The sequence below is a fragment of the Gossypium hirsutum genome, chromosome D08, assembly GCF_007990345.1.
Source record: "Gossypium hirsutum isolate 1008001.06 chromosome D08, Gossypium_hirsutum_v2.1, whole genome shotgun sequence".
Taxonomy (NCBI): domain Eukaryota; kingdom Viridiplantae; phylum Streptophyta; class Magnoliopsida; order Malvales; family Malvaceae; genus Gossypium; species Gossypium hirsutum.
Genome location: NC_053444.1, coordinates 69,162,418 through 69,184,925, shown reverse-complemented (window position 1 = coordinate 69,184,925; position 22,508 = coordinate 69,162,418). Strand labels below are relative to the sequence as shown.

General features: G+C 34.4%; 4 protein-coding genes across 5 annotated transcripts; 2 read left to right on the top strand and 2 right to left on the bottom strand.

Moving 5' to 3' along the window:
* Window positions 1-2,923: 2,923 nt before the first annotated feature.
* On the top strand, window positions 2,924-9,024 carry LOC107944097 (TOM1-like protein 9). Of its 2 annotated transcripts, XM_041099059.1 has the most exons (10): window positions 2,924-3,283; window positions 4,253-4,331; window positions 4,461-4,559; window positions 4,639-4,749; window positions 4,920-5,080; window positions 5,725-5,806; window positions 6,214-6,299; window positions 7,050-7,238; window positions 7,679-8,136; window positions 8,357-9,024. In XM_041099059.1, the coding sequence occupies exons 1-10, from the start codon at window positions 3,183-3,185 to the stop codon at window positions 8,932-8,934; spliced, it is 1,944 nt and encodes a 647-aa protein (XP_040954993.1). In that variant the 5' UTR covers window positions 2,924-3,182; the 3' UTR covers window positions 8,935-9,024. The 2 variants fall into 2 exon arrangements, with proteins under 2 accessions (XP_040954993.1, XP_040954994.1); XM_041099060.1 differs by lacking the exons at window positions 2,924-3,283; window positions 4,253-4,331; window positions 4,461-4,559 and having other exon boundaries at window positions 4,639-4,763.
* A 699-nt stretch (window positions 9,025-9,723) lies between these two features.
* On the bottom strand, window positions 9,724-15,135 carry LOC121220022 (ER membrane protein complex subunit 1). Its single transcript, XM_041099058.1, has 12 exons — window positions 14,927-15,135; window positions 14,726-14,853; window positions 14,545-14,607; window positions 14,091-14,209; window positions 13,629-13,744; window positions 12,715-13,522; window positions 11,895-12,626; window positions 11,530-11,751; window positions 11,347-11,442; window positions 11,070-11,264; window positions 10,828-10,941; window positions 9,724-10,156 (listed from the first exon to the last, which is right to left on the bottom strand). Exons 1-12 carry the CDS (start codon window positions 15,019-15,021, stop codon window positions 9,896-9,898), a joined length of 2,949 nt encoding a protein of 982 aa, XP_040954992.1. The 5' UTR covers window positions 15,022-15,135; the 3' UTR covers window positions 9,724-9,895.
* A 1,372-nt stretch (window positions 15,136-16,507) lies between these two features.
* On the top strand, window positions 16,508-20,769 carry LOC107944099 (probable beta-1,4-xylosyltransferase IRX9H). The gene is made up of 4 exons (XM_016877922.2): window positions 16,508-16,804; window positions 16,995-18,020; window positions 18,357-18,606; window positions 18,701-20,769. Exons 2-4 carry the CDS (start codon window positions 17,113-17,115, stop codon window positions 18,866-18,868), a joined length of 1,326 nt encoding a protein of 441 aa, XP_016733411.2. The 5' UTR covers window positions 16,508-16,804; window positions 16,995-17,112; the 3' UTR covers window positions 18,869-20,769.
* LOC107944098 (protein NRT1/ PTR FAMILY 1.2) lies at window positions 19,153-22,126 on the bottom strand. The gene is made up of 4 exons (XM_016877920.2): window positions 21,962-22,126; window positions 21,648-21,865; window positions 20,239-20,768; window positions 19,153-20,160 (listed from the first exon to the last, which is right to left on the bottom strand). The coding sequence occupies exons 1-4, from the start codon at window positions 22,056-22,058 to the stop codon at window positions 19,440-19,442; spliced, it is 1,566 nt and encodes a 521-aa protein (XP_016733409.2). The 5' UTR covers window positions 22,059-22,126; the 3' UTR covers window positions 19,153-19,439.
* Between the last annotated feature and the right edge of the window lie 382 nt (window positions 22,127-22,508).

The following is a 22,508-nucleotide window of genomic DNA, read 5'->3' as shown; positions in this document are numbered from 1 at the left end:
GTTTTGTTTTTGTTTTGCTTGTCCTTGCCACAAGTTCATTGGTGCGATCAAGGGATGCAAAAGGGTTGGACATTCTTACTGCATATTAAATGCTGACAAATTTTATATTGTTGTGCTTGGTGCTTGTTCCAGAAATGATGATTAGTGTGGTCTGACTTGTTTTTGGTGATGGTGTTTTGCTTCTTTGTTGCCAAGTTTCGTATTTCTTCTTGTTTATAGAGAAATTTTGGTTAATGAAGCATGCGTGATAGCTTATTGTAGGTTCTAATGGATTATTTATGTTGCTTTACCTTTTCATTTTATTATGATTACTACTACTACTACAAAGCAACACTCATTTATGAATCTCTTAAATTATTGAATAAAGAAAATATGGTATGAAAAAAAATGAAGAATTTTTTTTGAAAGTGATACTAGTATAATCAAAGTACAAATACAAATATATGTTCAAGTAACCGCAAGTGTTAAATTGTTATAACACAAGCAGATCACAAAGTAAAATTAAACTATTACAACAGAAAAATAGATTAAGAACATGTATTATATAAATTAAAAATGACAAACAAAACGATAAAATACTATGATAGGTATTGTAATAAGAGTCGGATTGTATTTTGTCTAATTTATTCAATAAATAAGAGCAAATTGGTCCTTTTGTTATAAATTTAATTTATTTATAATGTTTGCAATTGGTCATTGTACATTAACATTAAGTACATGAGTGACGCGCAACGTGGATTTGTCTACTTGTTTTATCAGCCATGTTAGTTTTTAATAGTAAAATCAGATGAAATTTTTAATAGAAAGGACTGATTTGTTATTTGATCTAATTTACAAAAAATAATTTCTCTATTTTCAAGTAAAGAGATAAAATGTAATCTAACTCTTAATAAAAAAAACTTTCAAAATATTTTTACTCAAATTAAATTAAATCTCATACATAATAATCATACTTGATAAAGACTCGAAGATCTAATCATATAATTATATACGATAAATTCCAAACCTGAATATTCAAAATCAAGAGTATGGTTTTTACCTAACTGCACTAAAATCTCATTAGCTAAAGAAAATAATATTTAATGAGGTTTTATTTGTAATCTTAGTTGAGCAAGTGAGTAGGAAGCCGGTTTTTTTTTCAGTTCGAAAGTTGGAAACCGTTTTCAATCATTAAAAATAAATAAACAATTAAAAGTAGATAAGTGTATAGTCACAAAAATCAATCTGTCTTTTCAATGGACGGCGAATAAACAATAACAGATCACGCACTGTCCCTACTGTGTCCCCCCTTCAACTTCAATATGTTAGAAACGACACCCTCATTTTACATTTTTTTAATTCCATCCCTCGGTAGTTGTTCGTTAGTCACGTGTATAACCGCCACCTCATTCCTCGTCTTCTAATATTTTGTACCTTTCTCGGCCTTTTGGCTAAGATTAAGTGTTTTATATTTTATCAATAATCATATAAATTTTAACATCATTTGAATATTCCCTTTTGATCGGGTGTAATAAAGTTACTGTAATATTTTTTTAGCGTATTATAGTTTTTTTTATAGTTTTTTTTGAAAAGAATACAACATTTCTTATATATTAAAAAATATTTTATAAAATAAAATAAATTTAATTAAATAATATGATATTAATTTAAAATATAAATTTGACTGATAATTATTTCAATTTTATGTGCATAATGAGGGTTTTTTACTAAAATAATTCAAAAGAAATAAAAATATACTAAAATATACCCAAAAAAATTATTTATCAAAATATACAAAAAAAGGGCTGAAGGTGGTGCTAATGAGAATGGCAGCACCAGTGGTGCCAATGAGAATGACGGCACAATATTAAAATGTAATTGTCTGTAGTTTTAAGGACTTGCTATGCAAATTTACTATTTTAAATTTTAAAAGTGAGTTGGTGGGTGTGTCAGCGCCAAAGCTGAAACTTAATTAATTACCTTCTAAGCCCTCCTTATTTATTATTTTCTTTTTATTCTCCTTCAACTCACTTTTATATTTAATAAACAAGCCCTCAACCTATTTTTGTAGTTAAATAAGCTCTTAATCTATGATTTTTACTCATAAAATCCCTTTATTTTATTATTAAAGTAAATATATTTTACCTAAAGTAAAGCTGTTTAAAAAAGTATAAACTAATTCTCATTTTATGTATTATTTTGGTAATTTGATGAGAATAGTTTATTATGTATTACTTTTTTTTATTTAATAAACTATTCTCATCAAATTACCAAAATAATACATAAAATGAGAATTAGTTTATACTTTTTTAAACAGCTTTACTTTAGGTAAAATATATTTACTTTAATAATAAAATAAAGGGATTTTATGAGTAAAAATCATAGATTAAGAGCTTATTTAACTACAAAAATAGGTTGAGGGCTTGTTTATTAAATATAAAAGTGAGTTGAAGGAGAATAAAAAGAAAATAATAAATAAGGAGGGCTTAGAAGGTAATTAACTAAGTTTCAGCTTTGGCGCTGACACACCCACCAACTCATTTTTAAAATTTAAAATAGTAAATTTGCATAGCAAGTCCTTAAAACTACAGACAATTACATTTTAATATTGTGCCGTCATTCTCATTGGCACCACTGGTGCCGTCATTGTCATTGGCACCACCTTCAGCCCTCTTTTTTTTTACTATATATTTTGGTAAATATTTTTTTGGGTACATTTTGGTATATTTTTATTTCTTTTGGATTATTTTAGTAAAAAACCCGCATACTGATATTACCAAATTTAGGCGGACAATAATACACAGTTCGCATATTAATCAGCGGTCAGCAACCATCCGTATCGAGGCAAGTACATCTAGATATATCACGTGTGTACTTTCTCGACACGTGACATATTTTGATTCGCCTTCCCTTTTATTTACTTCACCTCTCAGATAATTTTAATTTTTTTCTCTAAATGGGAAAAACGAAAAAAAGAAAATTCGATTTATACGAGATAGAGACAGAATTGGTGGGAGAAGCGAGGGAACAGAGAGGAACTGCCGATTCCTCGCTGTTTGATTTTATTTTTATAAATATTGAATTTTCTGGTGGCGTCTCCGGTATCGCAGTTCGTCGCGATCTCTCCAGACGGTGGCCGGAATAGGATTGATTTTTTCTTTTTTTTTTTAGGCGGGAATTGCTTTTCTTTTTTCTGAACGAAGATGGTGAGCTCTATGGTGGACAAAGCAACCAGCAGCATGCTGATCGGGCCTGATTGGGCTAGGAATCTTGAGATCTGCGACATGCTGTGTAGCGACCCTGTGTATGTGTTGCACTGGATTCCAGTTTCTCCTCTCCTCTTCTCTCTCTCTCTCTCTCTCTCTCTCTCTCTTAGAATTATTACGTCTGAATTTTATTAAGAAATTATATGAAGATTGTGAATCTAGTCTCGTATCTTATTATTATTTTTAGTTCTCATGAATTTTATAGAAATTAAAGATATTTGGCTTAGGATGTTTGTCTAGATTGATCAGTTTGCTTTATTCTTTTTCTTTTTTGACTGTTCAATATGTAATTAAACTCTCTCTTTTTGAGAATTATTGCGTCGAATTCGATTAATAAGAAAGAATAGCGAGATTGTGAATATAGCTTCTTATCTCGTTTCGGAATTTTGTTATTGTTTTTTGTTGTTGAAATTTTCATAAATTTTATAGAAATGAAAGATATTTGGTTTAGGATGTTTATGTAGATCGATCAGTTTGCTTTTTCTTTTTCTTTTTTTGGTTTCTCTTTGTTCAATATGTAATTTAATTCATGGATGCATGTGATAATACAGCTTTTAGATATGGAGTGGGTTGATCGATAGAGAATAAAGGATTTAATTTCACGTAAAGACAGTCTGGTAAATGGTAACAGAGAGCTCAACTATTTGTCTCAAAGTTGAAATATTACCATGTGATAGATGATTTTATTGGTTGTGACCTTATTATCCTGATGTTTCAATTTTCCATTTTCAGATATGAACTAGATTTTTAGTTACTTTAAACATGATCAGCTTAATGATAATTATGTTGTATGCTAGTGCTTTTGTTTATCATTTGAGGCATTTTCAAAGCAGAAAGGGTTGAAAGGTTTAGTTTCCTCCTTTTTTTGGTTAATGTTGGCTCTTCTTTTTTCAATTTTCTCTCTCCAAAGGAGGAAGGTGGAAGCTTGCTGGATTTATATGTTTTAGGTTTGAATTTTGTGCTTTCTTTTAAAAATAAAGCATTGAAACATGATTGTTGTTTATCAGGCAAGCGAAAGATGTTATGAGAGGCATAAAAAAGCGGCTTGGAAATAAAAATCCTAAAGTTCAACTTCTTACACTAACTGTAAGCTCCTGAGAAGTTTTACATCGATTTCTACTAATCAATGGCTATAATTATCACACGTTTTCTTTATCATCTTTTTCTTATATAGATCTAAATTTGTTGTATTTTGATCTATTTCTTATGTTCTAGCTACTAGAGACTATTGTAAAAAACTGTGGGGACATTGTCCATATGCATGTTGCAGAGAGAGATGTTCTCAGTGATATGATTAAAATGGCCAGGAAAAAGGTAAGTAAATGTAACATCCTTATGGATCTATTTTCTTGTAGTAAAATGTGTTCTCAGCTTTTGTACTGCTCAATTGTAGCCTGATTTTCATGTCAAAGAAAAGATATTGGCTCTGATTGACACTTGGCAAGAGGCTTATGGTGCAAATTCAAGATATCCACAATATCATGTTGCATACCAAGAGTTATTGGTATGTCTACTGAGGTCTCTCATCTCAAACTGCATTTCTTAGGATCCATTTACTCGTATGCTATATTTTGTTCATGATACCGTTGTGCATGCTGTTATGCAAGTAGCAATTTCACATAATTTGGCCTTTTCCCTCTTTTTTCTCTGACCCAAACTGGTTTATTGTTTCAGCGTGCCGGGGCAGTATTCCCTGAGAAGAATGAGAGCTCTGCTCCTGTATTTACTCCTCAAACACAACCTTTGTCTTATCCCCAAAGTATTCGCAATCCTGATAGGCAAGAGAGAGTAGAGAGAGTTGAGTCTTCTGCAGAGCCCGATTTCCCAACCCTGAGGTATTCTTTTTGTTCCTCAGTTGTAACATTGCCAAATTTTTTTAAAGGAAAATCTCTTAATGATGTCTTTGTAGAAACTGTTCTGCAGTAATGGTTAAGCAAAAGTCTGCTGCTCGTAATAAATTCTTCATTATCTATTATTTGAACTAAAAAGCTTGTTGAAATAAATGTCTTCTTCTGAGTTTTACGGTAAGGTTCAATTATTTAATGAGGATGGTACTCCATTCTAATAAGAACATATGGCTCTCTTTTTTTTTTTAATTTTACTTTTTACATATTACAACAGGAGTAATTGTCAAAACAAACATTTTGTTCACTTAATGTACAGTAAAGATGGATCAAAATGAATTATTGAGTGAAAAAAATTGTATTTTTTTAACTTCTCAATTTGGTGAATTGTGCTCCATGTCCTTAGCTGTTAAACATGGTTATTTTGTTCTCGGATCAGTAATTGCCCTTTCCTTGTTAAGGTAGAGTAGTAGGGACTTTCCACAGATTAGAGTAGTTATAATAGTTGAAAATTTTGTATGGACTATTATTCTGTCATATTATTGATAGCAACTTACATTCCTAATTCATCGTTCCTACTTGGTACTTTATCATTGATCATGCTTCTAGTGTTCTAACTGGAGTTTTTTAATCAGTGTGACAGAAATTCAGAACGCACGGGGTATTGTGGATGTCCTTTCTGAAATGATAAATGCATTAGATCCTGCAAACAAAGAGGTATGGGTTCTCAATTTTTTATTTTGGAATTAATAGGTTCACAATTTGAAATGTAGAGAAAAGGGATATATTTTGTTTACTTGCTAGAACTATTTCGTGTTCTTGCAAGTGCATAGTAATGTGGATTCCCAGTGACAAGTTATTAATTGGATTTAGAGTTACTATCGAAGTTGTAATATAACTGATTTGTGTGGTGATTTGGTTGGCTATGCTCCAATTTGTCAGATTGTGAACCAGTTTTTCAGTGTAAACTTTATGTTTTGCCAACTCTTATAATGAAGAACGTTTCAAAATTCATGAAAGTTTGACGCTGCTAAATCGTCTAATAATCTTTATTTTGAATATTATGGTTTTTTAAACTTCATTTTCTATTTGCATGTTCACTGATCTTTCTTCTACAATTTCAGGGACTTAAGCAGGAGGTGATTATTGACTTAGTGGAGCAGTGCCGTGCCTACAAGCAAAGAGTTGTACACCTTGTTAATTCAACAACGTAAGGACACCCTGTTAAAGTGGTGTTATCCTACATATGTTAAGTCTTAGATTTCCTTTGTCTTCTATTCATGTTGGATCTCTCCACCTATTGCCGATTGATTTTTAGTTGGATGCTTAATATAGTAGTAGAGGCCATCTTTCTTCTTTTGTTTCTGCCTAAACACGTGAGGTTGTCCACATGTAGAACTCGTTAAGCTACATGTGAGTGAGAGTTACTGACAATTGGTTTTAGGTCGGTTCTTAACACTTTTACCATTACCTTCCTAGTTACTTAGTACATTTCTATAGTTTGATGATTTGATGTTATCATTTGTTGTCATGGTCCTGACATTCTTTCCGGGGGGCTTCTTTGATGGATTCCATTTTGTATTACCTGACCCTTTAGGTTATTGTGCAGTATCACTTGGTAAAATGCATGACTGAAAGAGGGAATGGAATCCCGACTGTTGAGATCAAAGGATTTCATTATTTTATTCAATTATATTCCTTTTAATGCTTTTCTGGCTAGCTACCAGAGCAGTCTGTGAAAGGATTAATTTCTTTTCTTTTCCTTTTTTGCTTGAACCTCTCTGTGATTACCTTAGTGAATACCTTTATGTGCATTTCTATTCAATTTCCGCATGACATTGTCATCTATTCTTGAATGTATGGTGTATGAGTTGCATTGGTAGTTAGTTTTACATCCGTGGAATCGCAGACGAAATTGTAAGAAATATCTTTTTCATATAAACCTTTGTCTCTCTTGTAGGGATGAATCACTCTTATGTCAAGGTTTAGCATTGAATGATGATTTGCAGCGTATACTAGCAAAGCATGAAGCGATAGCTTCAGGAACTTATCAAGCAGACAAATCTAAGCCTGAAGCTGCAAGAGAACTTGTGAATAGCAATGGTGGCCTAGTTGATACCGGGGGCAGCAGCAAACAGTCTGAGGGAAGGTAAGTATGCTTCTTTGAACTGGACTATTATATCCTGGGATCTGGTGATCAAAATTCAAAATTATTGGTCTTTTGTGTTATACGAAATGATAGAATATTTCTAAGAGCAATAGTGTCTATCATGCATGTCTTCTTGTCCTAAGCGTTACCCTGGAACTTAGTTACAAATTTCTTACATGAATCCTTGACAAAATTTAGTTGCTGGATTTTTTTGAAATAGTTTCCTCACTTCAGGTGCTTGATTTTGTTTAAGTGGAAGCTTTTTGAGCATTTTCAGATATTGTTATTAGTTGCGCATTTCTCTGTGAGGAGAGAGTGATTTGCTTATCAAATTTAGGTTGCTAGGATTGACATTGAGATTCATTTAATTCCAAGTTATCTGAAATCCTTAATTAGATGTTTCCAGTAGCTTGAGCTTTAACAAAAAAGATTCTTCTCAGATCTACCTCCAGCACAAATTCTCAAGCCCCTGCAACTAACGGTTCAACTCCTCCGGCACCAGTAAATCCCAAAATGGACCTTCTTAGTGGTGATGACTACAATATGCCGAAGGCAGATGATTCACTTGCCCTTGTTCCTGTGGGAGAACCACAACAAACTACTCCTGCGTCATCACAGCAAATGGCCCTCGTACTCTTTGATATGTTTCCTAACAGCAACAACACTTCTAATTCTGTAAACACCCAATCTTCAGGTTTGTCCGGACAACTATATCCTTTGGCTCCTCAAATTCAGCAGCAGAACATTTTGGCTCCTCAAATTCAGCAGCAGAATGGAAATGCACCAAACATCAGGTTACCTCGATATGAGCAATCATTTGCTCAGGGCACTGGTCCTGCCTGGAACAATCAGCTGGTTCAGCAGCAGCAGCAGCAACAGTCCCCGTCACTCGTCTATGGTTTGTTTCTGTTTATACTATGCTTTTTTATTCTTAGCAGAGCATTTTACTTTGGGCAAAGACCATTTTCATTCCAGATTTCACTTGAGGAAATCATTAACATACATATATCGTAACTATCTTTTTCTCACCAAATTCATTTTAGTGGCATTTTAAGCTTCTACTACTACTAATACTATGTTAGAATTTATGAATGCTTCTTTTTTTGTATGTCGAGAAGGTGCCCCAAGTAGTAGCTCACTACCACCACCACCCTGGGAAGCATCAGCGGCAGACCCTGGCCCAGTCACAGTTCCTCAGTATCCCCAGCCACTGGTTACTCAAGTTGCTGCAACACACGGCCAACCTCCCTTAGGACCTCAACCTATGGGAAGCGAACAAGTGGTGGGTATATACATTCAGCCAATCACAACTAGTCATTTATCGGCAATTAATATTCAGCAACAGCCTGCTGTTTTCCCTCCCCAACGAGTCCAGGGACCGCAATATAATATCGGCATGGTTCCACCACAAATGGCAGTAGTTCCCCAGGCAATGGCTCCAGCGTATCCTCCTCAACAAATGTATGGTGGCCACCAAACAGTACCATATTCCAGCGGTTATGGTCAACAACAACAATATCTTGATCAACAAATGTATGGGCTATCCATCAGAGACGACAATGGTTCCACTTCATCTTACAACCCACCAACCAGGCCTTCAAAACCAGAGGATAGGCTATTTGGAGACCTGGTTGACATGGCCAAAATTAAATCAACAAAAACCAATCCCGCAAGACCTCGTACTGGTAGTATGTGAATCTTCAATTTTTTTTTTGTTACATATTTTTTGGTGACTATGTTATATACCTTTTTCTTGAATATATATATATATTTTACATTTCTATTATATATATGTATATATTTGGTTTTCTTCTTTTATGACAAATATTAATTTTATTGTGATTTAATGTATATGATGAAATTCTTTTCCAAGTTTTGAAGACTGTTAGGCCTGTGGCTGTTATATTATGGAATTTGCAATTGACTTATGGAATTAGAGGGTTGTCTTGAGTAATATTTGAAGTGCAAGCAATCTTGTTTTAAATCAAAACCCATGGATTTCTAATCACAAATTGGTTGGCTGCAAGTAAGGATGTAAATATGGCATTGATACTTATCACAAATTATTCAAGTTTAATTCAAAAATTCGAACTTGATTCGGTAATTATCAAGTTTAAGCTATAAGTCGAATTTGAGCTTAATAATACTCAGTTCGAACGGCTTGTAAATTTAATTGAAGTTTTTATTTTTAATATATATTTTAAAATATTGTATATTATTACATTATGTTATTGCTTTTAATATATATGATTAACCCTAAGTTTAATTATAAAATTGAGTTCAAGTTCGGATTTGTTAGTATCCAGGTTTGACTCAGCTCAATTGCACTCTAGACATAAAAATTTCAAAAAGTATCGATGAACAATACCTATTTCTACTCATAATCCTTATAAGTTAAAAGAGAAACTATGCCTTCTTGATTGTTGCAATAACAACGATACCAATTAAGCTTAACAACAAACGGAAAATTAAAACCACGAAATAATGATCATAATATTATTATCATTGTTATTTAAATTCCTAATTTCGGATTTACAAAAATTTCAGAATAAAAAAAATAGCATTCAAATCATAAATCTAAATCCCGTAAATCTAAAAAAGAAAAAGGAAAAGGAAAATTCAGTAGGAAACTGTAATGAGCGGAGACTTACTTCTTATTATCTCCATCTATCTTGTAGTTCTTTCCTCTGAGATAAAATCCAAGTAACAAAGATTGCGGCTACAAGCGCCACGATTGTAATGAGAAGCAAGGCATAACTAAAATCTTCAGTGAGTGAATCATAGGTCCTTGAAGGTGCGTAATGTGTGAAAAACAGGTCCAATCCATGTGCAAACACTAGTGTTGTTGATTCTAGCTTCGCCGCCACTGTTATTATACTTTGAAGACCTTCCACTCTAAGGCTATGTGTAATATAAGACTGGAGAAAGAAAATAAATCATCAAAACACCCCCATCACTTCAGAAAATGCTCATGGTTGGCCAGTTCAACATATGCATATGCCTTGGCATTTCATGCATTTTATTGTATTGTGCTCAAAATGTTTTATATTTTTATACATTTTAATGTTATTTATAGTTCGTATTATATAAATTTTTAGACATTTATGTATTCACATTGTATTTATTACTTCTCGTGTCATGTCATGTTTTAGATATTTTTATATATAGTATTCTTGTCTAACATTATTAAGTTAATTGAATAGTAAAGAAGCATCTCAATAAACCATATATATAAAAATTTATATTCATGCTAATATATAGATCTATATATTTAATTGGCATGCTACCACAGGTAAAAGATTTTATTATGTTATTGTCAATAAAAATTTGGCACCGTTAGCAAAAGCTGAGAACTGAGTTTGAGTCTCACCATGTGTAATTGTGTATGTGTAGGTCTTTAATTTTAAGTTTTAGGTCCGCTCATTTCTAATTTTTCATCTGTATGTATTATAATAATTTAATATTACTTTATATTTATACCTACACCTTATTTATTGTTATAAAAGGTTGTTTAGAAAAAAAATATCATCATATATAAAAGAAACAAAGAATAAGCTGGCCAGGGTGAGAACACATACGGGAAACTAACCTGAGGAATGATTGGCAATGAATCTGTTAGTGGTATAATGCCTTCTTCTCTCTCTGCTTGTGTGGGGTTAACTGATCGACGTGGATCCAGGAAACGCTTGTCCAGTGCCAAAACCTATAATACATGCGCTTAATACATTGCTACCATTTGTAGAAAACAGCAAATCTCGTAACTCTTTAAGAAGAAAACATGAAATAACTATAGTGTAGCAATGAAGAAGGCAACTCCATGATTTAACGAACCTGATCACCAATCGTACCAATGAGAAGCTGTTTTGAAGTTATACCCTTTACTGTTAATGTCACTGCTATAGCTTTCAATGAATGGGTGAAAAAGTAGGACTGTGATTTCGTTATGACCTCTGCTCGAGAATATGAAGAAACCGGTGAAGTAAGGTTGTGATTTCCAACAACAAGCTTCCAAACATCTTTGTTGTCCTGCGGATAGTGTTTGGAAATGATAAATTTAAGTGAAGGTACTTGCAAATTCAACATAAACTAGTCGACTTCATATGCTTACAGCTCGAGACTGGTCGTAAATTTCGATGACCGACATCTCATATCTATGTGCTCTAAGGTTGAAATAGTGGTAGACTACCCAGTTCTCACTTAAAACCTACAATAAACAAAACGAACATCATCAATTACATACCTTTTGATAGCTACTTATGACATCAATATGAGAAAGCCAATGAGAACTTACAGCTTGGACAGGGCCCTGTGAACCATGATGAGTCATACGGTGCAATACACGACCCGTTACAGTGTCGATAAGATATACAACCAACCATGATTCTTCTGGTGTAACAGATCCGATTTCACCACTGGCTTTGGGTGCAACAGTTGCCACGAAAAGTAGATTACTTGATATATATTTATACATGACATCCTGGTCTGCTATAAGCTTTGCTTGAGTATGTACCGCCTGTAAAACTCGAATCATAAAGCATTAACCACATGACACCGTTGGGAATTAACCATATTTACCTATCTTCCATAACCCCATTAACCACATCACTAAGCAAAAATCTTTGAGAAAAGCCATGGGGGAGGAGGAAAACACTTTACCTCGTTCAATTTTCTAGTGGCAGTTGTAATGATCTTTTCTGATTCAGAGGGCAACACAATTGACCACAACTCCCTAGAGTCAAAGCAGAACTCATCAGCCACATTGCCACTGCACTTGGTCTTCAAAGCATACCCCTTGATGATACCATTATCATCGTCGACTGAGTACCAGTATACATTTGAAAACTCACTTTGGAAAATATCAATAGCCTCAGGAGTTTTGGGGTATAAATGTGCATGCTTATCAGCATCGATTAGGAGATGGAGTCGCTGCTCTGTTGAATCTGTATATGGCAGCGGAATAACTTGCGCAACGGAATGAACAAGACGTAAAGAACTAAACTCCTTTCCTGTATAAGAATCAACAAGAGAAAGTACACCTAGTGCATCTGAACTTGGACCACACCTTCCAACTACAAGCACAGATGGATTTTCATCCAAAGCATGATGGTGGGGAACCTGCCACTGATGCAAGTTAAGTCCTATTGGCTGTCGACATGATTCAGACTTGTGTAGAGACTGTAGCAAGTGAGACCAGACAATGCGTCCATCTCCAGTATGCAAGGCAAAAAGCTTCCCTGCCCTTGTTAGTGCTATGAGCAGCTTCCGGAAGCCATTGTGGTCTCGGGTCATTTTGCTCTTCTCAGAACTTTTTAACCTCATATATTGTATGGCAGCTATATCTTCAGGGGTTGCAAGCATTAGTGTACCCTTAAGTTTCAGCACATGTCCCTTAAGAAAAAAAGAGCACCTTGTCAAAACCACATTGTTGAAATCATAACATTCTTGAAATCAACTTAAAAGATTTTATGTTCCATACCTTAAGCCATTCAAAGAGGTTGAGCTCCACTTTTGCGACAGATACACCAGCCTTTTCCACAGGGAGTTCTGAAGTAGTTACATCAATTATTGATGCCAAACCATCTTCCCTGCTCCAGACAATTGCACCTTGTTGTAATAACAACAATGAATGATCTTCCATCACAATCAAAGCCCGAAATCCATGAGACCTATCAGTTCGGATATAATTATTTATAAAAACCTTGTGGACGAACCCACGTTGCTGGTCCATTTTAATGCTTTCCTTAAGCAAATTACTATCCCAATCATGTGCTGGCTTGACTGTGAGATGAATATTGCTTCCTGCATGTTGAACCAATGCAAATGCTTGTTGGCCCTCAGAGATTGTGAGAGCATCACTAACGACTGTTTCATGATTTGTTTTTTCCACCACTTCTAACTTGCCTTCACCTATCACTCTAATAAATATAGTAGCTGCATCAGTTTTAATTGCAAATATTCCTGTGACCGATGAATGTATTATGACTGCCAGTCCCGGAGAATCCTCTAAAAGATTTGAAACAGGTGTCTGTTGAGAACTAATTTTCCCATTGTGAAAACTTATTGTTAGCAAAATTGACCCTGTGGAATCTAGAGCCGCAACTGTCTCACTAGAAACTAGTGAAACTTCTCCCGAAAACCGGCCAGAGAAGGCTGTGCTTTCATGTTTCAGCAACTCTCCATTCTTGGCATTGATTTTATACGTCTCAAACTGGGATGATGCAGCAAATCCTACAACGTATATGAAATCACTGCCAGGAGGCTGAATTACCTGCTGAACCTCAAGGCTGCAAGTAACATGGCAATATAGTACATCAATGATGCGTTATTTTCAAAGGGGAGTGAGTGGAGGAGGAAAGCTGTTGAAATTTTAAACTTCTTATTTGGACTAACCTTTCTTCTTCAAAATCCTTCTTCCAAAGAACCTCACCATCGATGCAAGAAACAGCATTAAGGCGACCATTGCTGAAAACGATGAGTGAATTGTCCTTTTCAATAATCAAATTTGTCTGCAAAATTTTGATATATATTAAATCAAATAGGCTGGTCAAAAGGCAGGATCTGAAGTTTTCCAGAAGATAAAAGTTAGAACAATACTTAATGTTCAACAAAGCACACTTCTTTACATAAACTAGTCTATTTCTTTTGTACGTGCTACCAGACAACTATATATCTTTTAGAACGAAAATCTAATGAAACAATTATAATTGTGCTACAGAATAACAAATATAGCATTGAAAGGTCCAAATTTCAGTAACCATGATCCACAGAAAACAGATCGACAGTGTCAAAAAGATAGAAGCAAAAACAATGTTAATTGGAAAGATTCTGGAAAATGAAAATTCTAATGCTAACCGTTAACAACAGTGATTTTGAGTGCTTTGGACCATGAAGTGAAGATTCCCACACCATCTGCCCATCAGGAAGATTCCATGCTCTTAAAATACTTCCTCCTGATGAAAGGGTAATGACATCTGCAAGAATTAAATTTATTCAAAACTTAATCGGTTAATAGAAGCAAGAAGTTCACAACTTTCTTTACTGACAACAGAAGAAGAAACAGACATTTAACCAAACAAAATATATCCAATAACTATTGAACAAACAAAAGTTGGAAACTAAATCAAATAATGCAAGTAACCTCTCTACGTTACTCAGATTTTAAAGATTTTTTCAAGATTTCACGTCTCCGTAGATTAATACTTCAAGAGAAAAAAATGAATACTCGAAACAATACAACAAAGAATTGAAAACTAAGGCCATATAAGAAATATCTTTCAAAGTAGAAATGGATAACGAGCATACTTACATTTTCCCAGAGCAATGTCAATACCATCGACAACATCATTAGGTCCAAGCACATGTCTCCAAACTAAATAAAACAACCAACCAGAGTAAATGAAACAAAAATTGAAGATGAAAATAAATAAATAAATAAATAAACATAAAAATACGAAAACTTCAATTGTGATCGATAAGATCAGACTTACAAATCTCGCCGCTGCGAAGATCGAGTGTAGCTATAATGTTTTGTTCGGTGGATGCTACGACTCGTTTTCGACCAGTTTTATGGGTGTGAAACACTGCTTGCTTCACTTTCCCGATGTACTGCTGATGCCTGAAGACTAAACAATTTATTAATGAGAATTAATGTTAAATTTGAATTGGAAACGAGATAGTTAAAAGATTACCAATCCATGAGGCCTACTTGATCTTCGTAAAGAGAAAGGATCGGTTGTAGAGAAGAGAAAAAGAAGAAAACGAAAATAAAAGACATAATCGCCATTGGCTAATGGCTAATGGCTAAGGCGAGGATTGAAGAATGAATTGTAAAAGATCTGAGAGAGATGTGGAGATGACGACTATCGGCACAAACACTGCTTCAGCTTTGCTTCCATTAAAGCCGGTTTCTACTACCTATTAGCTAGTTTAATTTGTTTTGCATTTTTACTAAATACGTGCTTATTTTTTTGTATAATTCTGCATTTCATCCTTATACTTCACTAAAACTGATATGTTAGTCATTCTACTTTAATTTGTCACAATTTAATCCTTATATTTTTTGGAAATTAAGAAGTTTATCGAGTAAAATTAGTTTAGCCCTTATACTTTCTGAAAACCAAGAAGTTAGGGTGTGTTCGGCATTGTTGTTTGGGTGCAAAAAATAAAAATCATCCAAAAGCAATTCTAAATTCCTGACTTTTGAGGTTGATCAAATACAAAAGCTGAACATTTTGAATATAAATTATCAAAATACTCTTATTTGTATTAATTATTTAAAAATTTGGGTTAATTTATATTTTATGTATCATTATATTAAAGGGTAAACTATCGAAATAGTCAATTTTGTTTATCTTAGGTTACATTTTAATCACTTATGTTTGAAATATTATGTTTTAATCACTTACGTTATTATGTTGTAACATTTTAGTCACTAAGTTGTTAATTACAGTTAATAGTGTAATGGTAAGCTAACTTGGCATGTCAAATCATCATTTTAAACAAAAAATTTAGAACAATTGATCCCCATATTTTTTTTGTTTTGAGCAATTTAATTTTTTTCTTTATTAAATGAACTAATAAAAATAATAAAAATTTATAATAGCAGTTAGACTATCTATTGCTATATTTAATCTTTTCATTTCGATTCTTTATTGAATCAATCACACTAGGGACTCGCTCATAAAAAAAATTATATAAAATAAAAACACTATGTGCTTCCCGCTTCTCAATGGTTCAATAGGCAAAATCTTCACAAACGCCTCATATCACTATCCTCAAACCTCGTATCAACATGAGCTAGTTTGAACAAATTTATTTATGGAATAATGATTTATTTTATCTTTCAATTTTATAACAAAAATGTCTTAACCTTCTATTTAATTTTTAGTTTTTTTTTAATTTTAAAATTTATATTTTTTTATTAAATTACTTTAAAATGAAAAAAAATTAACATTTTATTAATTTTGTTAATATAGTATATATGTTGATTGTCATGTAAATAATATCATCAATATTTAACTAATTTTTTGAAATATTAAAAAGTATTTCACCTTTAAACATATATTTTACAAAAAAAAATGCACTGGGAATGTCCCGAAACTACTAAAAATTGAAGTAGATTTTATTGGACAAATCAATTATCAAAAGCTCCATTTGGGTTAAAGCTGGTGGGTCCATTGAAGCATTTTCCAGCTATCACGTGCATTTTACACCGCAATCATATACATACTACCGTCCGTCGGTCACGTAAAAGGTGTCCATTAAAAATTAAATACATAAACTTATCGTGTCATGTCTGAAAATCTTTGTGATTGAAGAAACCAAAGACTGTGTGTTCTCTGAACTACAGTTAATTCTCTCTCTTTTCTCAACTCTCAAGAGCCAAGGGCCATTACGGAGATCACCCAACAATCAACATCTTCTCTTTGGTTTAACCCAAAGAAAGATCCGAAAATGCTTATGCTTTTATTTTGTTCGTAAAAGAAAAGAAGCTCGGAGATGATGCTGGTTCTCTCATCTTTGTGACTTTTTTGAAAGAAGATCGAAGGCCCATTTTCCATTGGAAGGTAAATTGGTTACCCTATTCATTAGATTCTCTTTTGGAACCTCATTTTTTGTATTCAACTCTGGTGGTGCCTTTTGGAATTACTGATAGTTAATTCAGCAACACTGTATGAGATGAAAGGGAAAGTTGTATTTTTTTTTTTAGATTGAACTCGGCTAGTTGAATGTATCTGGTACTCTTGATTGTTGCAGAAAGGAGCAATTAGTGCATACTCATGTTTAGAACGAGCTCTGTAATAAATTTGGTTGCTGTCTTATGGTGATTCTTTGTTGATTAAGGAGTTTCATCATATTAGTGTTGAATTTGTTGATGGCATCAATTAGAAGAACACTGTCTCCGGTGCCTCGACCGGGGACTCCTGTTACAGGGGAGGCTGAACGTTCAGTTCCTTCTCCTCTGTCGAAGTCGACAACGCCGCAGACTGGTGGCTTGTTATCTTCTCTTATAGGTTTATCAGATTCTCAAGCATTGGTGTTCGGTGTTTTTTCGCCGATAACTACTAGGCCTGTTGATAGGCCGAATCCGAAACACAAAGGACAAGTATGGAGGAGGGCTCTTTTTCATTTCTTCATTTGTTTCCTACTCGGTTTTGTTATCGGATTGACATCATTCGTTTCCGTAGGCTTTTCTTATATGAACCTCATTTCAGAGCAACAAGCATTTGCTTTCGAGGTAGAACCGACTGTTGCAAGTTTCCATACGCATGATGGTTCAGAAAGGAATGTGACGTCAATGGCGGATGGCACTGAGGTTGAAAACAATGTCACATTGAATCCATATGCATTGGTGCAAAGACAGGGAATGATTGAAGGGAATTTAGATAATGCCCTGACTAATCAATCACTTCCTCGAGATATAAATCCGGGATCCTGGAAGCTTTTGATTGTTATAACTCCAACACATGCTCGACCGCATCAAGCCTATTATCTAAACCGTTTGGCATACACATTAAAGCTAGTTCAACCTCCATTATTGTGGATAGTTGTGGAGATGACCTCACAGTCCGAGGAAACAGCCGGTATCCTAAGAAAGAGCGGCATTATGTATAGGCATCTTGTTTGCAAAAAGAATCTGACCGATATAAAAGACAGAAATGTTCATCAAAGAAATGTGGCATTATCTCACATTGAAACTCATCGACTTGATGGAATCGTCTACTTTGCCGATGAGTATAACGTCTATTCCATCGATCTCTTCGAGCAAATGAGGCAAATTAGGTAAATACTAATATCTAGCTTGATATTGTAATGCAAATCCGGTGACGTTATTTTAGAGCATGGCTTGTTTTGTTCTTCCATTTCAAGCATTCGGTGAAAGTGTGAGAATCATTACTTGTCTCTTGATTAGCCATGATATCGTGTCTCTACCCGAGATAGGCTTCCTTAAGACGATCTCATATACATACATGTTAGCGAAAAAGTTGACTACTAAATGCTTCCACTTTGGCTTTTGTCTGCACTTTGCTTATTTATTTTTGGTTTCATTGCTGCGATCTCCTTCTCCCTTTTACTTGTGCCTATTACAGCAGTTTATTTCTATGGCCTTTGTTATAGGCAGTTCGGGACATGGACCGTGGCCAAACAAACACAGGACAACAATAGAGTTACACTGGAAGGCCCTGTTTGTAATGGAACTAAAGTCATTGGATGGCACCTAAATGAACTAAGCAAGAGATACAGAAGATTCCATGCTGAAACGCCGGGGTTTGCCTTCAATAGTACCATACTCTGGGATCCAAGACGATGGCATCGACCCACTCTTGAACAGATTAGACAACTCGAGACAGTCAAAGATGGCTTCCAAGTTAGTCGATTAACCCCTTGGAAGAGTCTCTTGCAACATAACTTCTGTTGAAATGCTTGATACTAACGTTTAACTCATTGATTTGAATTTGCAGGCAAGCTCAATTATCGAACAAGTCGTGGAAGATGAAAGCCAGATGGAAGGCTTACCGCAGGACTGCTCGAGAATCATGGTTTGGGAGCTTAATATCGAATCTAATTCCTTCTATCCCCAAAAATGGTTGATGAAGAATAACTTAGACGTTATTGCTCCGCTTGCATGAAATTCCGAGTTTGAAAGGACTTGATTTTGAACGTCAGGGTGAGTGTCGGTCCTTTCCCAAGTAATCAAAATATTTGTTCAAAACGTTTTACATATGAAAAATTAAAAATCAACACAGAATCTTTGTAAAGCATATTGTTCTCTCATTTCTGCATTGTTTGCTGATTTTGATTGGTCCTGGTTGGGAAAGGATGGTCATATTGTTACCTGGCATCTATCTTATTCATTTGTGCTATATTGTTCCGGCTTTTCATTTTTCACGAATTACTGTATTTGACATCCGTGTACGACAAGAGGCTCATATTTTTTCTTAAAACTTCTATTTCTATGTACTCGGTCAATACAGTAAGGTTTTCGTTCGACATCACGCATACCTAACTGAAGTGCTTGTATATTCCGAGAAACTTAACAATCATCTATACTCTCATGATCTCCTATTCCTGAGTTCTCTGCCTCGTTTTCATTATCTCCATGACAAGGACCGTGAGCTTTGCAGCAAACCAGAAAGTACACAAAATTAAGCATGCTCAAGCCAGCAAGAAGGCAATAATAGTAATCATAATGCCCTTTATTCATATTACTCGAAACCCAGCTTTCCCCTCCTTTTTAGTAACATTGTCAACCATGCTTGTTATTAAACTGGCCACCAGGTTCCCAGTGAAGCCTCCCAATCCATTAACATTGGCCGCAATGGTTGACATGGTTTTCGGTAAATTGGAGTAACAGAATTCAATCAGTGCAATTGCATTGAAAGCCTCAGACAAGCCAGCTAGGACATAAAATGGCAGTACCCATAGTGCAGACATATGCACAACGGCTTGCGGTTCGTCAGAAAATCCTTCTTCGATCGCAATTTTCCGCCGAGTACACTCTACAAATGCTGAGGCTACCATGGATGCACAAGAGCAAAGAAGACCAATCCCCATTCTTTGTTTTAAACCGAGACGAACTGGTTGTCCTTTAATCTTTGAAGCTAAAGGAAGAGCTATCTGGTCATAGAATGCGATCCATACAACCACAGAGATCATCATAAACAAGCTGAATGAAGCTGCAGGGATTTCAAAGTTTGAAGTTACATGTCTGTCCATGGTTCCTGCTTGAATTACCATCAATGAGCCTTGATTAACGGTTACGGACAGCATGATTCCTGCGGAGCAAAGCGGCATTACTCTGATCAATGCTTTTAGGTCCTCCACTTGATCTATTGTACAAAGACTCCATGGGTTTGAAGCAGTTCCCTTCGAGGTTAAGTCCTCTTGAGGATTTTTTATCATGCAAGCTTTATTCAGAAACCTGGACAGATTACAAACAAAATACAATGGACAAAGATGATCTAGTTAAAATACACAATATATATTGTGATGCTAGTACCTTAGTTTTTCACTCGGTACTTGAAGCATCGATCCCTCTCTGATATAATAAACTTCATTTGCGGCATGGGAGGGTAACGCAATGTGCCTATTTCTGAAAGAAGCCACTATAACTTGAGCCAAACCAGTGAGCAAGCTTGCCTTAGGTTTCAACTTGATGTAAAATGAAGATGGTAAGAAGAACGCAACAGCTGAAAGGAACATCAGCATTACAGGTACCCCAAAACCCATTTTCCACCCCATGTTATCTTGAATATAAACAATCAAAGTTACAGCGATTAGAGATGAAAACATGAGTGTAACATAGCACCAATTGAAGAAACCGTGCGAGTTGTTTCTCTCATCCAACTGATCTACACCGATGGCCATGAATGACGATCTTATGCCACCAGCTCCGATAGAGATTAGGCCTAGTGAAAAATATAAGAGTAGAAGTTGGGGTATTGTTGGGGCTTCACAGATGGTGTTGAATTGGTCGCAGTATGGCCTTGCTTGTGGAATCATAGCTGTTGACCATAATAGAATCATCCCCTAACATGAACAAAAAGATGGTTAATAGAGATTTGGCACTACATCTCCCCATAAAAAGTTGAATTTTTTTATGAGGAACTCCTGGTTAGAGAAGTTCCTATGGCCATAGGATTATATTTCATATACTCGCATAATACTTGTTATGAAATATTTAATTGGATTTGGGCATAAAAACTAAAAAGTTGAATTTTTAATATTATATTTATATCATACATACATATTCGCATAATACTTCTCATACCAAAATCCAATTAAATATTTTGGTTCAACAAATTCAAGCGAGTTCTGATAAAATGACTACGTTATTTCAATATCCCAACCTATATTTTTAGGGTCTAACCAAGGAATATTAAAACGGTAAGGTTACTATGTGTTTGTTTTGATCATTTAACTTTTCAAAATGATCATTAAATTGTTCAAAAATTTTCATTGAAGTCATCGAATTATTCAAAAATTTTTATTTAACTCGTCGGGCTGTTAAGTATTTTTTTCTTTAAGAAAGAGTCCTATTAGTAAGCTCCTATCAACATTTCACTAATCAATAAGGTGGATCAGTACTTATTGATAAAAAATTATAATTTAGATCTAAATTGATTTAACATTCAAAATCAAAGATAAAAAAAATTATTCATTTTTTAGTTTGTAAATTTGTAATATTTAAAATTATTTTTAAGAGCTCTCAATTTATGCTGGCGGAAAACCATGTAAAGTAATAATTTTAATATGTAAATTTATAATTTTAAAGTTTAGCGATAAAAAACCAAAAGTTAGACTTTAATGCCTTGAGAGTAGTTTAAAGAAAACGGCATTGGCAAGAACAGTCTACAGGGAAGCTAAAATGATAGAGAAAGTTCAAGGGTTTTAAAGAAGATTTATTACCAGAAAACCAATAATGGTCCCGATCCCGATCATGGGGTACTTTCCCATATAAGAATCCGCAATAAAAGCACCAATGATGGGTGTGAAACCGGTGGCAGCTGACCAAACGAAGATCACACTGGCTGCTGTTGCGGTTTCCATGCCGAATTCTCCCGTCAAATACACTATCATATTCGTAGTTATCCCAACGATAGCCACCCTTTCAAAGGCCTCCATTGCTGTCACTCACAAAGTTGCATGAAATTAAAAATATATACATAAAATCACCATTGAGTGCCAAGTTTTTTTTTTTTTGGGGGGGGTGGGCAACGAACCTAAGATGAAAGGCAGAGTTCTGAAACCACCCTTTGATGGAGAGGATGTAAGGAAAGGTTCACTGAGCTTGCCGTGTTCATCTGTAGGATTTTCCATGGTGAGGATTTTTCCAGGCTATGGAATTGCTTGCTTGCTAAGCTTTGAGAGTACAAATGATTTTTTTTTAAGCGATAAATATATGCTGTTGATGGTTTTTTTTATTTTGGGATAATATAATTTTTAACCCTGAACTTGTAATCATATTCACTTTGGTACTAATAATATTTTTGTCCACTTTCTGGTATCTGAATTTAAAAAAAATTAAAGTCATGCCACAACATCACTTGAAAATTTTAATAACCGGGCTAGTGATTGATGTTAAACCACTTGTTTTTAATTTAACCAGTTCAATTAGTTTGACTGTCGAACCAATAATAATTAAAAATTCATAAAAATGTAAAATAAATTATTAAATAAATTGGTTTTTAACTATCAATCTTTATTCCAGTTTTTAATTTTTACCAATTTCAAGTAGGTTATGAGTCAATTGATTTAACATTTTGTTCA

Bases quoted from the DNA above. Each gene is read 5' to 3' on its own strand.
- LOC107944099 (XM_016877922.2), top strand. From the start codon at position 17,113: ATGGCATCAATTAGAAGAACACTGTCTCCGGTGCCTCGACCGGGGACT. The intron at 18,021-18,356 runs GTAAATACTAAT...CCTTTGTTATAG, and splicing joins GAGCAAATGAGGCAAATTAG to GCAGTTCGGGACATGGACCG. The intron at 18,607-18,700 runs GTTAGTCGATTA...TTGAATTTGCAG, and splicing joins CAGTCAAAGATGGCTTCCAA to GCAAGCTCAATTATCGAACA.
- LOC121220022 (XM_041099058.1), bottom strand. From the start codon at position 15,021: ATGGCGATTATGTCTTTTATTTTCGTTTTCTTCTTTTTCTCTTCTCTA. The intron at 14,608-14,725 runs GTAAGTCTGATC...TGTTTTATTTAG, and splicing joins TCTTCGCAGCGGCGAGATTT to TTTGGAGACATGTGCTTGGA. The intron at 13,523-13,628 runs GTTAGTCCAAAT...TGTTACTTGCAG, and splicing joins AAGGATTTTGAAGAAGAAAG to CCTTGAGGTTCAGCAGGTAA.
- LOC107944097 (XM_041099059.1), top strand. From the start codon at position 3,183: ATGGTGAGCTCTATGGTGGACAAAGCAACCAGCAGCATGCTGATCGGG. The intron at 3,284-4,252 runs GTATGTGTTGCA...GTTGTTTATCAG, and splicing joins ATGCTGTGTAGCGACCCTGT to GCAAGCGAAAGATGTTATGA. The intron at 4,560-4,638 runs GTAAGTAAATGT...GCTCAATTGTAG, and splicing joins TTAAAATGGCCAGGAAAAAG to CCTGATTTTCATGTCAAAGA.
- LOC107944098 (XM_016877920.2), bottom strand. From the start codon at position 22,058: ATGGAAAATCCTACAGATGAACACGGCAAGCTCAGTGAACCTTTCCTT. The intron at 21,866-21,961 runs GTTCGTTGCCCA...TGTGAGTGACAG, and splicing joins AACTCTGCCTTTCATCTTAG to CAATGGAGGCCTTTGAAAGG. The intron at 20,769-21,647 runs GTAATAAATCTT...TGTTCATGTTAG, and splicing joins GGACCATTATTGGTTTTCTG to GGGATGATTCTATTATGGTC.